The 16,919-nt window shown below is 38.7% G+C and overlaps 1 protein-coding gene across 4 annotated transcripts in view; it reads left to right on the top strand.

The window, feature by feature from the left end:
* Window positions 1–16,919, top strand: part of LOC109096384 (semaphorin-5B-like) — a 75,328-nt gene that overhangs the window by 25,099 nt on the left and 33,310 nt on the right. For all 4 annotated transcript variants that reach the window (XM_042764079.1, XM_042764078.1, XM_042764077.1 and 1 more), the window contains exons 4-7: window positions 2,837–2,899; window positions 6,046–6,144; window positions 6,228–6,441; window positions 12,701–12,986. In XM_042764079.1, the coding sequence (XP_042620013.1) occupies window positions 2,837–2,899; window positions 6,046–6,144; window positions 6,228–6,441; window positions 12,701–12,986 (662 nt within the window). The remainder of the gene's footprint in view (window positions 1–2,836; window positions 2,900–6,045; window positions 6,145–6,227; window positions 6,442–12,700; window positions 12,987–16,919) is intronic.

Raw genomic sequence — 16,919 nt, 5'->3', positions numbered from 1 at the left:
ATAAATCCCAACTATTTTATCCCTCCGTGAAAAATTCATGATACAGTTTCATGAGGATGCCAGGGGCAGGGCACTTGGTGCCACCACCATTATTAGAACAGATAAAGTTTGAGTAATTATGCCTCATATAGTTGTGCCAAGTGTGAATTCTGAGCTAGTGCACATACACAGTGCAGTGGCCTCATTAGACCAGCGAGATCCTATTGCAGAGCCACATTAGACTGCACAGTCTCAGCACACATGCCTCACTGTGATTTTCCCTTTGACAGCTTTGTAGGCAAAAACAGATGCTCATCTGTGTTTTCAACATCTTTTATAACCTTTAGGGAGTTTTACAGCTATTCCCAATGAAAAAAGGGCATTTTGGACTACTTTATGGTGCATTGTTTGTTATTCAAGTATAATAGGGATGTGAAATCGTCATTTATCTTTCTTAGCATACGTCTCTATTTTCCTCAAATCGCTCCAGTTTAAGAGGAAGCTATTGTGAGTCTGTTTTTCACCCACAGTATTGACTGTTCATATGTTAAAGTGAATCATTGTAGCTATTTTATTTAACATTTTTAAGTGTAGTTGTTTTTGAAGTCATTCTAATAATAATGAGTGGTAATTAGAACAATATTAATAACCTTATTTATTTATTTATTTATTTATTTATTTATTTTTTATTCAAGCTAAATAAAATCCAGAGTAAGACCACATTTTTTTTCTGGTGTTTATGACAGGGTACTTGGGCCGTATTGATGGGGTTATGGGGGTATAAGACAAAAAAAGGTGAAAAACTCAGGCTTAATGAAAGAACAGTTACGTCATTACCTCTGCATGTGTTTAATCTACCTATTACCTCATCCTCTTTGGCATAACGCTTGTCAAAAGTAATTTATCATTCAAAGGTTCAACCTCCCACCAGTGAAAAGCTCTCCCATCACAATCCACCACAGCCTGGTGGATACTGGCCCCCCACTGGTGGCAGGGTTTCCAACTTCACATTCAAACCTTCGCCAAACATGGCGTACAGTGCGCTTTTCACAGCCTGCCTCTTCAGAATGCTCTTTGGGAATAGTATTGGAGGGCTGGCATTGTTCCAGTGTGGTGTGAAGAGAGGGACTGCCGTGGCTAAGGTCAGGGTTAAGCTGACGGATTCTTCCAGAAAACAGGGGCTCACAGACAAGATGTTAATGACCTGAACGATGACTCACCGCTTAGGCATCCATCACAAGCATGTTACAGTTCTGAAACACACATGAATGCAAACACAAACAAAAGAGCACCAGATCTGTGTAGCACTGTGTTGCTCTGTCGTACCTGACAACTTTGGTGTCGTTAACTACTTTGGCAAGAAGGAGGTAGCTAAATGTATACATGCAACCACTGAAAATCCAAGCAGTTTCTCAGTATTAAATAGTCAGTTCATCCACAAATGGAAGTTCTACCATTATTTACTCACCCTCATGTAGTTTCAAGCCCTTATGACTTTCTTCGGGTTTTATCGCAAAAGCTCTTTTTCATATGGTGAAAGTGAATTTGCTGGTGAGCTCCTAATATGAAAAAAAAAACAAATCTTTGCCTCTGCAATAGTTCTCAAATCTTATTCACATATTGCTTCAAGACATGTCAGTGATGACAAAATGCCAGTGACTCTTGTGTTTATCCTGTTTAGAAATACAAATTACATTTGAGAGCTGTGGTGTAAGACAAAGTCTTTTTGAATTTTCATCTTGTAGACTTATTTATTGTTCTTTGTCCAGTAACATCAACTTTAACAGACCAATAAGATATAATCTGAAAGGTGCATTGTGCCACTTATAAATCACACCATAGAAATGTCCTTTCTGTTCAGTCTGATGAATGTTCTTTTAATTTTTGGGCTTAATAGATTTTTAATTTTGTCTTGACGTCACCGTCATTCTAGGTCCCTCTTATCCAATCTGCATGAAATGCCCAATTTAATCAAATTCAAATATAGCATTATGGGCTATATTTGCTGTTTTTAATTGGTTTGTGGGAAAAAAAATTAACCTAGAATACCTTGATTCTCTCTTAAGCACACCAACTTCGTGTCTGGAGCTGTTCATAAATGGTTTTGATTAAGATGTCTATTTCTCTTTCTACTTTGTTTTGCCAGGTTTAAATGTTCAGAATAATTATGATTCAGTCCCATCAGTCAGGGATCACTTGAGCCACAGCAGGACAGGTCATGTAAGAGGAAATTGTGTTATTAATATACAAAACCAATTACCATCAGCTTTATCTGCTTATCCACATTGAAAGGTTTTTTATGTTTCTAAAATTTCCTGTGAACCTTCTCACACCATTAGTGGGCCATACAAACAAATGGACTATATTTAGAGTTTCAGTTAAGATCTGAAACCAATGGGACCTCAAGCTGGTAGCTTTGTGCTTATATCTGAATAATTTGTGAAAGTGTGCGTGTGATTGTGCACATTCCCACCTTAAGACGGCAGGATTGCAGTTTTTGAGTGCTGCCTCTATTATTGTTGGCTGGACACACAGCTCTAAGGGGTATAATAGGGCAGAGGAAAATGGAGTGGCTTGTGCTGGTGAAAGAAATGAGAGAAGGCGGCGAGCTCTCTGTGCAAATTGCATCTGGTCTTCCAACTGTCTAGTTACCTCATGCTTTTAAGCCACTGGCCCACTTATCATGCTGTTTACACAATAAACGCCACAATAAGGTTAATGTCTTTTGATGCATCTGGCTAAATGCAATATTATCATCAACAATTGTGTAACCTGGGTCCTGCTTTATTGCAAACAGTGTCTGGGCAACTGCGTATCATGGCAAGTCACTTTTTTGGGGTTTATTTTGGTTTCCTAGGCAACTGAATGGGGCCCAGACGAAGACACCAGGAGGTCCTGTCAAAGCAAAGGAAAGACGGAGGTAACTTTAAACCCCCAGGTTCTCTGTTAAATAGGCACATTTCTTTTAAAACGCTGACAGCCTATTGGCCAGAGGGGTCGGGTATTGTTGAGGTTTGTGGGAGGGCAATATGTTCAGCTTACTTATTCAGGAATTTTAAAGCCCAGAGGTCAGTATTTTCTTTCTTGAGTGTATAATTCACTGTATGTGAAAGGCAAAATGAAAAATCCACTAGCAGATTAAAGCATTGCCAGAAAAAGCTTAGCTTTTTTAATTAATCTAAAAACGGGTTTTCTACACCACTCTTAACCAACACTGAAACTAGTTTTTTTATTGCAAAAGTTTGACTTTTTTTTTTTTTCCCAATGAAACTTTATATTGTCATCACTTATTCAGTTAATGGTGAACTATAAACCAACATTGTGGCAGTTCTCATCTCTAATAGACAGTACAAATCACAATCTGTTTCCTTAGCTGTTCATTTAAAGGGGTCATATGATGCGATTTCAAATCTTCCTTTCTCTTTGGAGTGTTACAAGCTCTTGGTGAATAAAGAAAATCTGTGAAGTTGCAAAGACTAAAGTCTGAAATCCAAAGAGATATTCTTTATAAAAGTTAACACTCGTTCACGGCCCCCTGAAACGGCTTATTCTAACACGCCCCCACATATCTATGTCCCTGTGTGGAAAGATTTGCATAACGCTGCCCAGATGTTCATGCAAAGAAAGAAGGCGTACCTTTTATTCTCGTTGTAGTATTGTTGTTGCCGCCGCCGCAATGTCATATAGACGCTGTGTGTTTCACTGAGAAAGCGAAACTTTGTTTGGCCTTGCAAAAGAGGACGATATCGGCTTCGTCATGCCTGGAGCTGATCTGTGCTGGTCGCTGAGGAAATACATCAACTTTGTACTGTGGATCGCTGAATCGGCTTTCACCGTGGACGAAGCAGCGTCCAACCCGGGGTTGTCACATGTGGTTGCTGCAAGACCAAGGTACGCTCCTTGTAGAATCCGCCTACCGCACCGTTCTCAAGCCGCCCGCCTCTGCTCACTCAAGCCGGCCGCGGCTCACTCTAAACCAGGGGTTTTCAACCTTTTAGGACATGCGCCCTCCCAAGTTTGTCTAATTTCACTCGCGCACACCCCCCCCCCCCAACCATATTCACACTGAATTACTTTATTAACATTAACATAAACGCAAATCGAGCCAAAAATCCACTAAATCAGCCAACGATTTTTCTTTTGCTCTTTTTAATTAACATTATTTACATAAGAAATGCACGGATCCATTATACTGATGTAAATTTGATATTTTCTTTACTGTTTATGTTCACTTAAAACAACCGACTGTGCTTACAAGGATACACCTCAAGACAAACACACGTATTCACATGCTGTCTGAGAAAGCTATCTGTTTGTGCACTTCACATGTGTGCGTGCGCGGTGCTCATAGAAATGCTTTATCACAGCACGTAAGTTACCAAATTGAGATGTCTTGGGCTTAAATGGCTTAAAATTACTTTAGTGTTTAATCTGACAAGACTTCAAACACTTGAGAATGAAAAACTTTCTTAAGGAAGCAGCACTGGCCTGATCGTTAAGTTTTGGGGGGCTAAGGTGACAGATGGGGGCTGAAACCCACCTAAAAAGGGTTTAGAACTGCCCCGGTATAGCGTGCGTAATTATACTGAAACCTAAATATATAACCAGTTTCTTGACACAATGCGATGGCTGAGCGTGTTTCTGAGATAACAACATGCCTATCCATGGTTGGATTTCCGACACGTCTAACCGTAGATCATCTTACACCGTCAATAAGCGTGACTGATACTCGAGCCAACTCTGCTCTAACTGTGTCGACTAAAGATTTGCTAACTCATATTCATAAATCCTCAAGGGAATGTCTCTGAATTAACTGATGCTCGCGCCCCCACCCGCCCACAGGTTCAAAACCCACCCTGGGGGGGGCCCAACACACATACCCAAACACCCCACTCTAGACCGCGGCTCACTCTAGGTCTCCGCCCTCTGCTCACTCAAGGCCACGGTGTGTGACGTTGTTTCGTTGAGAAAGCGAAACTACTCTGTTTTTGCCTTCCAAAAGAAAACATGACTAGAAATCATGTTTATATCACATTTATAATGGGTTTTATGTTTTTTGCGTCGTTGCTCCGGCCGGACAAGGCATCAGAATATGTTAAGAGACGTAACATTTCCATCTCACACTTGAGGCATTTGGCCAATCACAACGCGCTGGATCGCAGGACAATCACAGCACACCTCGCTTTTCAGAGAGATAAGCCTTGTGAAAATAAACGCGTTTCAGAAGGCGAGGCATAGAGGAGAAACAATATTGTACAGCATGTGGAAAATAATGTGTTCTTTTAACCTTAAACCATATAAACCACACGTCATTACACCAAATACACAAAATAATGTTTTTTTTAGCAGCATCATTTGACCCCTTTAAGCCACGTAGCTTTATGCCTCAGTGGTGTTAGGGTGCTTATCACATCCATTTCTATTTGAAATGTTGTCACTTTTACAGTCAGCTGCACAAAATGGTTGATGCTGTGACTCACTCATCCAGTGTTAGATGGGATTATTTGTGGTTTGTAGAAGTACAAATGAAAGCTGAAGTAATCTCACTCTTTGGTGAAGAGTAAGTGCTCTCACAGGAAACTATGTGTATGTTTGGAATGGCATATCATTCTAAAAGAATGTTAATGATTTCTATAATTTTGAAGCAGAAAGTATTGCGCAAGAGTCTTACACAAATTCACTGTGGTTGAATTGAATTTCTTTAATTTACAATACTGTTCAAAAGTTTGGGGTCAGTATATATTTTGAAAGAAATACTTTCATTCAGCGAGGATTCGTTAAATTGATAAAAGGTGACCGTAAAGACTTATATTGTTACAAAAACTATTTTAAATACATGCTGTTATTTTTAATTTTCTATGCATCAAAGAATAATAATTTTATCATCAATTTCAATTTAAAAATTACTGAATTAAACATGTAATTTAGTGAATTTATGTCACAACTTTGTAGCATACTGCTATTTGCATATATTTTCAATCACATATTTTAATTTGTAATCAGTACCATAGTATTTTGAACATGCCACTGCTATTGTCATACTGTCAAGTACATCTGCCTCTGCAGTTGGAGTGTCAAAACTACATCCGAGTGTTGCTTGTCAACAAAACAGAGGTGATCACCTGCGGTACCAATGCCTTCCAGCCCCTTTGCATCACCAGAGAGGTAAGCATCTATCAGTTAAATGAGCTGCCAAAACTGGAGTTTTTATCAAAGTGTGTGTGTGTGTAATCGAATCTTCCTCTCAGGCAGGGAACATGAGCAGAGTGTTGGAGAGGGTGAATGGAGTGGCCCGCTGTCCCTATGATCCCCGTCATAATTCGACGGCTGTGGTGACAGAAAGCGGAGAGCTGTACGCTGCCACGGTCATTGATTTCTCTGGCCGGGACCCTGTCATCTACCGCAGCCTAGGAGGAATGCCGCCTCTGCGGACTGCCCAGTACAACTCCAAATGGCTTAATGGTACATTAATCTCATCATCCATATTCCAAAGATCGTCTGAAAAGTTTTGACATTTCTCTTGATGCCCTTCCTTTTTTCTGTCCTACTAATATGCAGCCAAATAGCTGAATGTTGTTCTTTAAATGAAAATTGTTGATGAGACGTTATTTCATTTTGTGTATGCTAATAGCACTCCCCATAGGAAATAAAAGTTGTTCCTCTAGAGAAGATTAAATGGAAATCTAACTGTTATTTTTCTTAAGTCTCCTGCTTCTCAAATGTTTTTCTTAATAAAAAAACAAAAAAACAAAACAAAACAATAATCTCCTCGTTTCAGTATCCCAGAAATTTTACAAAGTCTGTGATAATTTTTTTTTAGTTTGATCTCAAACATGTCTCATCAACAAGTTCTTATCAGATGATCTCTGCTGTGCTATTTGTGTGTATTTTTTCTCTTTATACTCTCTGTATATTCTTACTGTCTCGTCTCATTTGTGTCTTCCACACAAACTTTAGGAGAAACATCTGAGCAGGGTTATTATCAAATAAATTAAACCTAAAACCTTGGTTACTTGAAATAAAATAAACCTTAATTTAATAAAAAAAAAAAATGAAATAAGAAACTTATTTTAAATTTAGCCACTTTCTGAGGCATTTCTCATTTTCTTTCAGTTTAATGTGACAAACTAAAAAAAAAAACAAAAAAAATTAATAAGTGTATAGACCTAAAAACTAAAAAAAAAAAAAAAAAAACACAGCAAAATTACTAAAACATGAACTAAAATTAAGATGAAAACTGTAATTATAAAAATAAGAACTAATTCATAATATTATTTAAAAAATAATAGTATATCAATGATACAAAATAATTTTATTCTGCAGGTGCATGTCAGTGTTCTTTTTAGTATCATTGATATACTATTTAAGGTTTTGTTAATATTTTGAGATAGATTTTATTTTATTTTATTTATTTTTTTTCACTTAAACTGGTAAGTTAAAGTGAAAGTTATTTTAGTAATTTACCTTAAACTAAACGAGAGAGAGAGAGAGAGAGATGTCACTTTGGCAAGTAGCTGAAGTAAAAAAAAAAAAAAAAAAAAAAAATTCTTTTGTATGTTCAATTATTTAAATGTTGTTGTTGTTGTTTTTAATGGTTTTAGTTAACTAAAAAGACCCTATACCATGTTGCTCTGACCCACTGTAATTTGCTATATGATACCTAGCAAAAAGTGAGAAAAGCAAAGTTGCACTCCCACATTTGTTTCTTTTGTGTCGAAGGTAGTTTTTTTAGAGCAGCCCTGGTCTGTCAGGGGAGGAACCAGTCAAACATAGAGACAAACGAAACTCAGCACACTTCCTGCACAGTCAAAAGGTGTCAATAATCTCCCAGCTGCTGACACTGTGCCTTTTCCCATAGAAAATTCATTCAACAGCAGTTGAAATGGAATAAGCAGAAAGACAGAGCTATAAGTCATACAGTGAAGCTCCACCGAGGACATGTCAGAGGGTAGCTGAGGTGAAAGGAGAAGGGCATAGACAAGGTTTGGAGAGTTAGCAGTGGTAGTGCAAGTGTAGGATTGGGAAGAGGAGACGAACGTTCAGGCATCCAGCAGTGTAATTATTCCTCATGACTGAGAGAGGGTGAAATTGCAACTGCAATGCTTCACGTCACCCAGTCGGCCTCTAGTTCCACTGCAGGTTCACACTTGAGGACAGAAAAAGACAAAAAGAGGGAATCAGGATTATTCAGGCATGCGCATTTACCTGCGGTCTATGGACACATATTGAATAAAATCAGCACAAGAGAACTTAAAGTTAATTTGAATTGCTATTTTACTTCCATAATATGACAAAATTCAAAGTGAAAGAGGATATTCAACATGAAAAATTCCATTGTGAACATGTTTAATCATAAAAAGTGGCATTACAAGAAAACATTGTGAATAAGCTAAAAAAAAGTGGTATTTGTAGCTAAAGTAGCTATTTGGCTATTGGGTAGCAAGTTTATTGAGTGGTTTGCTAATATTTGCACAGCTGAATACTATTTCTCTTCAAATATATCTTTTTCCAGTTTAGTGTGACGTGACGTGTTGCCAAGTATGGTGTCCCATACTCGGAATTTGTGCTCTGCATTTAACCCATCCAAGTGCTCACACACAACAGTGAGTAGTGACCAAACACACACACACCGTGAACACACGTCCGGGCAGCCATTTTTGCTGCGGTGCCCAGGGAGCATGGGAAGTGAACCGGCGCGCTAGTCAAGCTCCGACAGCGTGGCTTTAGAACGCCGCTGCCTAGCATCCATCTGGCAAATCTCCGTTCCCTTAATCCCTACCCAATATAAATGGACGAACTTCTCCTGCTCTCCCAAATAAATAAGGATTTTTCAAACTCTGCTGCTCTTTGTTTCACGGAAACCTGGTTGAATAAAGCCATTCCGGACAACGCACTACATCTGCCTGGCTTTGAGCTGTTCAGAGCTGATTGTGACGCAGAATCAGCTGGGAAATCGAATGTTGGTGGGACCATTCATAAAGTTTAATAAAGCAAACCTCACACGTGAACTGCCAAAATTCAAACAACACATTACATGCCTAACCAGAGACAAAAATAATTTGGACCACTGCTTCACCACAATAAAGGATGCATATCGCTCCATTCCCAGAGCAACTTTAGGACTCTCTGACCACTGCCTGATTCATCTTCTCCCAACATACAGGCATAAACTTAAATCCGCTAAGCCTTTAGTTATGACTGTAAAGAGATGGACCAACGAAACAGAGCGTTACAAGCCTGTTTCGACTGCACTGATTGGAGTGTTTTTGAAGCTGCTGCCACTAATCTGGAGGAGTTCACAGATATTAGTTTCTGTGAGGGTATATGCATTCCTACCAGGACTTATTTAACATACAACAATGATAAGCCATGTTCACAGCAAAACTCAACCAGTTTCATCAGTCCAAAGAGGATGCCTACAGGTGTGGGGACAGAATCATGTACAGTCAAGCCAGGAACAGTGACAAATGAGATTAGAGTGGCTAAGAGGAGCTACTCTAAAAAGCTTGAAAATCTGTTTTTTAGTCAACAACCCTGCTTCAGTGTGGAAAGGCCTGAAAGACATTACAAACTACAAGATACCAGCCCCCAGAACAAAAGCGAAATCAACTTGATGAATGAGTTTTACTGTAGATTTGAAACTCCCGGTCTCACACCCAACACCCGCTCAACTCCCTTCTCCCCCTCCTGGACTTCGGATCAGAGAAGCTGATGTGTGTCAGATCTTCAGGAAACAAAAGAGAAGGAAAGCACCAGCCCCAAACGGTGTTTCACCAGCCTTTCTGAACCTGTGCTGAGCAGCTGGCCCACATCTTTTCATAGATCTTCAACAGATCACTGGAGCTGTGCAAAGTCCCTGCCTGCTTCAAACGCTCCACCATCATCCCCATCCCAAAGAAACCCAAAATCACAGGACTGAATGTATACAGACCTGTTGCCTTAACATCTGTGGTTATGAAGTCATTTGAGAGACTGGTGTTGGCTTATCTGAAGAACATCACTGGACTTACCGAGCAAACAGACCCGTGGATGATGCGGTGAACATGGGACTACACTTCATCCTGCAGAATCTTATGTGAGGATCCTGTTTGTGGACTTCAGTTCGGCCTTAAACACCATCATCCCAACACTTCTCCAGACCAAACTAACCTAACTCTCTGTTCCTAGCTCTGTCTGTCAGTGGATCACCAGCTTTCTGACAGAAATTTAGGTCAAACAGCCAAACCATCAGCACTGGTACCCCTCAGGGATGCGTTTTCTCCCCACTGCTCTTCTCCTTGTTCAACAACACCTCTGCTGACCCCTCTGTCAAGCTTCTGAAGTTTGCAGACGACACTACTGTCATCGGCCTCATCCAAGACATTGACGAGTCTGCTTACAGACAAGAGGTTGAGCAGCTGGCTGTCTGGTGCAGTCTTAACAACCTGGAGCTTAACATGCTCAAATCTGTGGGGATGATTGTGGACTTCAGGAGAAACCTCCCAGCACTCCCCCTAGTCACTATCATGAGCAGCACTAGTAGAGTCATTCAGGTTGCTGGGCACCACCATCTCTCAGGACCTGAAGTGGGACATACTGACTCAGGCAACAAAGGTTGTACCTCCTTTGCCAGCTGAGGAAGTTCAATGTTAGCAGGATGTGGACTTGATAGATATGAAGTGTGAATTAAAAACTTATTTCTGTGCTGGGAGTCAGTGGAGAATGGCATGAACCTCAAGGGTCTACAATTGAATCCATCTGGACTGTTATTATAACGTTTGTGCCAGGTGCTGACTGAATGTTTTTTAATGCTGAGCCCAATTGGGATCAAACCCGAAGTGAGATATGATATTATTGTAGCACAGCTCTGATTCAATGACAAATATCATCATCGCCAGCAGCGTGGATTTTAGTGCATGCTTCTCTCCTCTGGTGCTTATTGGGATTCGTTATTCACTTCCCAGCTTAGTGTTTTTCCTTGACTGTGGCTCGCAGATAAACACACATACAAGGACCCCTGATGGATTGATGGTGTGGAAATGAGGCAGTATTTACGTTCAGCATGGAAGAAGGAAAATATCGTTTGTCATATTCAGTCCCTCACAAATCAACACGCATACACTGTGCCTGTTTCAGCTTAGCAAAAAAAACTTGATGAATTCATGCAGTCACTGGGAATTAATTGTTGTAGTGCTGAATGCATCAATATTGGTATTCACTGTGTCTCTCTGACCACTTTCTTCACCCTGATCTGTGTAGAAGTGTAGTTATGAGGTCTCATTGAAACTGAAAGCTAAAGAATTGTTTTTTCACAACAACAATCCCCTGTTGATGCATCTGGACAGAGAATTGAATCTTTGTTATGGTTCACTGCTTACAAAATGCACCATGGTACAGTGAGGCGTTGGCATATAACTTCTGTACTGCATACTATGATAAATATTCATATACTAGTGTATTTTCATGTTACCAAATACTTACAATGCAAACCAAATAAACATTAGACTACTCCAAATTTTAATAAAAATACTCCAAATTCATATCCAAAATATAATAATAGCATAATAATTTTTGGAACTTGTTGTTAGTGAAAATTCATCAACAGCCATCATTTATTCACATTTAATATACAGGGATGAATCATATAATACCATATTATATACAGTACTGTTAAAAAATTTGGGGTCAGTAAAATAGAATGTTATACTGCCAAAGGCTGCATTTATTTTATTGATAATTCAGTAAAAACAGTGAGGATCATTCTGATTTGGTGCTCAATAACCATTTCTTCTTATTGTCAGTATTGAAAACAGTTGTGCTGCTTAATATTTTGTGGAAACTGATTTTTTTTTTTTTTTCAGGATTCTTTGATGAATAGAAAATTCAAAGAGACAGCATTTATTTGAAATAATTGAAAAAGTCTTTGCTGTCACTTTAAATTAACCTGAAACAAAGTATAATTGAGTGGGGGTTTTTGTTGTTATTGCTGTTTTTAGCACTGAATATAGCATAAAGTCATGTGGGCTGCGTTAATAATAATTTTTGTGATTTCAGTACATGGTACAATGCACAAAGGTCCAGTCCAGTTTTGACCGTAACGTTCTGTTGCAGTCAGTTTATGCAGATAGAGCAGGATTTATTTTTTCTTATGCATGCAGAGTTTTCTTTGGGCTGTTTCTGAGTCTGTGTCCACTGAGATTTGGTATTTATTGTGTTTAAAATTGAATCAAAAACAGTTATGGCTATTGATGCCTCTCCTGGGCTTCACAGTGTAACAGTAATCTCATTCTTGTAAACTGCTGGGATGGCCTCAGCAGTGATTATAGTCTTGCCTATTTACAGGTGAATATCTATGGCATGCATTACTGGATGGGCTGGGGAATAAACAGGCCTTGGGGGTAAGAAATTATTCAGTGTGCGATATTAACTCTGACTAATGCAATCCAGCCAAGTGCCACCTGGACCAACGGGACAGCTTTTTGTATTCATAATAATTTTTGCATGTCACATGCACACAGTCTTCTGCTCCAATCCTAGGTAGGCATAAGCAGATATAAGAGTGGCATTAAGAAATTTAAGGAAAACGGATGCAGGCCAGTTTGCTATGGAAGTAAAGTAATTGTTTTGGGCGTTTAAACCACTTTATGCTGCATTACTGAGAGTCCAGCTATAGATGTACCCATTTGAAATGCTTGTTGTGCCTGTAAGGTGTTTAGCCACACTTTTTTCCCTTCTCCTTCAGAGCCTCACTTCATCTCGGCTTACGACGTGGGTCTTTTCACCTTCTTCTTCTTGAGGGAAAACGCAGTGGAACACGACTGTGGTAAGACAGTGTACTCACGGGTGGCGCGGGTGTGTAAGAATGACATAGGAGGACGGTTCTTGCTGGAAGACACGTGGACCACCTTCACAAAGGCACGACTCAACTGCTCACGGTCAGGAGAGATCCCGTTCTACTACAATGAGCTACAGAGCACCTTCTACATGCCTGAACAGGATCTCATCTATGGCATCTTCACCACCAACGTGTAAGTTTAGTCATCTAACACAACATTAGCATAATTTTGTGTAGATATCTGAGTGAGATGTGTATTGTTTGAAAACTATTTGAAATTGATGCCTGTAGGCCCCAGCTTGGTAAATGGGGATTGGAGTACATGGCATGTTATTCTGTGTGTGTTCTGGGACCTGTGGCTGCTATGCCCTTTGTGTTCTGGCACCTTCTGATTTACAAATTAAGCACTGCTCATACCAATATATAAACTGTAACCTTAAATCTTGATGGACATATAATGTCCATATATATACACTTAGGAAGGGGATGTGTAGGAAACCTGTACTCTGCAAACCCAAATAGCTGTGAATATAATTTATTAAGATAAACAGTTAGATTTGAACTTTAAGTTAACAGGTTTACTCTGTTACATGTGAGAAGGCCTTAGAGAGTAGTACAGGAATATTTTGCATCATGTACACCTCTGTTACTAATTAGACAGAATATAAATTAGTGCTAGATTAACAAGTATATTTTTGCTCTTAATTGCAAGTTACTTTGCTAACAAAGTATTTGCTAAGTATGTGGATTTATTATCATTATGAATTAACAGCTAAAAAAGGTGCCAGCAGCAGCTGTCACAGACTTTCTTACTAAATCTTTAGTGAAATCTATTTTTTTCCTGACCGTCATCAAGCACTTCTTTATATTCATCTTGCTGTGTTCAAAATTTTAGTCACATTCTGCATATATTACATACTGTTTACTGCAACAAAATCTATTCTATCCAGCTTGGTAGTGCAACGCTTCTTAGAGATTCTGTCCTATAATACGAAATACTTATCCATTACTTTTAATTAAAACATCTACTAAATAAATAAATGGAAACATTTTTGTTGAAGTATACCAGAAAATATGCGTAATGTCCATTAGTGGTCAACCAGATTTTTTTATCTATCACTCTTATCACTACTTAACGGTATACTGCAAACAACCTCTCAAATATATAGCAAGTAGTAGGGCAGTGTATAAATATGAATATCCTCCCTCTCTTGCTCTCCTTCCCTATATCTCTCTTTCATTCTCACTCATTTTATCTCTGTTTCTTTTTTGTCTCTTTTCCTGTCCCCTTTCACTCACTGCCCCAGTAGGAACGGAATATGGTAATGCAATCAGAACAACAGAGTCTCCATCTGTCTGCGGTAAATTGAACACCTTAAGCAATGTTCCCTGGGGTTTGGGGCTGCAAAACAGGGAAGGCGGGCATGGGAGGACCGGAGCTAGACAGAACGCAAGAAAGCAGCCAAAAATGCCTGAAAGTGTTAGTAGTAGTTTATCCTGAGGTATTGGCAGCGTGTGCGCGTACTTTCATTGATTTGTCTGAAGGTGTCAAAGCAGTATATGTCCTTATACTGAGCTTACAGACAGTAATAGCCATCTAATATATATTAGATGCATTGTAAAAAGCCTCTTAAGGTAAAGAATTTTTTTTTTAATTTGTATTTTTAAGGATATTATATACAGACCTTTTCTTTTTCTTTCACTGTTCACAAGTAACATTGATATATAAGCTTTTCATTGTTTGGCGCGGGCTCCTCAGTTCTTTTATTATTATTATGGTTCATAAATTTAACTTGAACATTGGAATGTTTTATTAAATTGCTGTTTCTGCATTTAATAAAAGCAATAGAGGTTGTACATTGCAGTAAATTTACCACAGTTTTCTAAATTGGTGTTCTGTAGTGGCTAAAATCACTATTTCTCTTTCTTTTATTGGTTTATAAAACTTACTACATGGCTCTTTTGATTCTGATTGGTTAAATATTTTGTATAATGGCCATTTAATGGGATAATTGACTTTGGCAAACATATTGTACTGTACCTATGCTAGTTTCATGTGTCATGTATTGCTCAGTCAAGTCACCTTTATTAATATAGCGCCTTATAGAATACAGATTGTGTCAAAGCAGTTTTACAGTCTTAAACAGGAAAACGTGTGCTGATAATGCAAGAGGACAATAGAAAACAGTTAGTTTTATCAGTTAAAGTCAGTTTCTTGTTGAGTCAGTGATGTCATCATCAAGCTCAGTTCAGTTCTCTTCTAATGGTGTCTGTGCAGTCAAGTCAACAATGTTGCCAGAAATTGTGTCTCCAAAGGTAGACAGTGGCAAGGAAACATAACTCCATTGGTGATAGAAATGGAGAAAAAAAAACCTTGGGAGAAGTCCAGGCTCAGTCAGGGAGCCAGTTCTCCTCAGGCCAGATGAAACCAGCATGGTGTGGTTTAATTCCAGGCTGCAACGCACGTCAGATTGAGCAGAGGACTCGTCTGGTTCTCGTGGTCTTGTGCCGATGGCCGACGAGGTCTTCACAGAGGATCTTTCTTAAGGGTTTGCCTAGTTGATATGGTCTCCGCTGACTTTCAGGGCTGTAGATGTCATCTCTAGGTGCTGATCCACCATCTGGACTGGATACGGACTGGACCCAGGTGACTGCAGTGGTCTCTTTGTTCTCATTTAATTAAATGTAGGATTTATTTATGAACTCCTGGCGACCCTTTCTGGGTTTATTTTGTGATAGTAATGGCTGACTGGAATTTTCCCTTATTTGTGACCTGTCATATGTTTTTGGTGTGAGGAAATGTTTATGGAAACACATCTCAAAGTATTTTGAAGTGGGTTCTTCTTTATTTTAGTAGGTTTTTTTTGTGCTTTTTTTATTAACTTTTTGAAGGAATAGCTATCACCCTCATTTCTGCCAATCACCTGCAGGTTAACTGGGTGGAACAGACCTTTTGGCAGATAATATGATGACAGACAGCCCCTCTGGAAAACAGATCCACGGGTGTGAATGAATACGTCTATCATGAATACACACACTTTCATGCCTGAATTACAACAAATACAGAATAACAGCCAAGTGCATCTCTTTGCTCCCAGTGATACAGCATGACAAAATCTACCTTGAAATGAGTTTTTTGTACCTTGTAGCAGGAATCTTCCATTCAAGTTTATTCCATGCATATATCTTTCATGTAGACGTACTGTATGGAGGTGATGGTATTAAGGGCTTCTGCTTTCTGTTGTTTTTCATCTCTCTGAAACTGAAGATATGCTACAGTGTTTTAAATAGCTTTAAATATAAATATTATGTTAAATACTTACATTTATATATTTAACATAATATAAATATTTAATAATAATATTTAATTTAAATATTTATGCCATTTAAATATAAAAGTCCCATAGAAGATGCAGAAGAAGTTTACTGAAGTTAAACTTCTGCATTTACGGTATATTTCAACACGTATTAAATTTGCAATATTGGCAATAAAGTTGCTATGTATTGTTCTAAAATACTAAATTAAGTTCATGCAGATGTATTAACTATCCGATTTTGATTATTAGTACTCTTTTTAAACAAATGCTTCAGTGCACATTTTTCACAAGAGCAATTTTTTTTGCAAGACTACGTAAAAATATTTATTAATAATCTTGCCTCAGTCCTGGCTGAGAAAGGTTGCTGAGTTGGCTCTTTTTTTTTCTTTTTCTTTTTGCTGCGATGCAGGTATTCACTGAAGTAATGTATTAAAAATTTCCCTTTTTCTCTTGAGTGCTGTCCTACTTAATGTCTAAATCAACTTTATGGACCTTTCGGATGACCTCAAGTGACCTTGTGCTTTTTGACATATTGTCTATTCTGTCATCATAACTCAACATGACTTCATCTATATAAGCATGTTATCTACTGTACGTGCCGCTTTGGAAAGCTCCGAAGTCATCTGCTCTCACAGTGAGAAGACTTCATTCCCATATGTTGCGTGTTACACTGAGCATGTCATGGGATTAGCTAGAGTAGGTGACTTTCCAAAGGGTTATAGGACCAAACTCTGTACTTTACTTTTTACACACCTCAACTGCCTTTAAAACTGCATCATCATCCGTGTGAAAGTCACATCTGCACAAGC

The sequence above is a fragment of the Cyprinus carpio genome, chromosome A9, assembly GCF_018340385.1.
Source record: "Cyprinus carpio isolate SPL01 chromosome A9, ASM1834038v1, whole genome shotgun sequence".
Lineage (NCBI taxonomy): Eukaryota > Metazoa > Chordata > Actinopteri > Cypriniformes > Cyprinidae > Cyprinus > Cyprinus carpio.
Note: the sequence above shows the minus strand (reverse complement) of the source record. Positions and strands in the feature narration are given on the sequence as shown.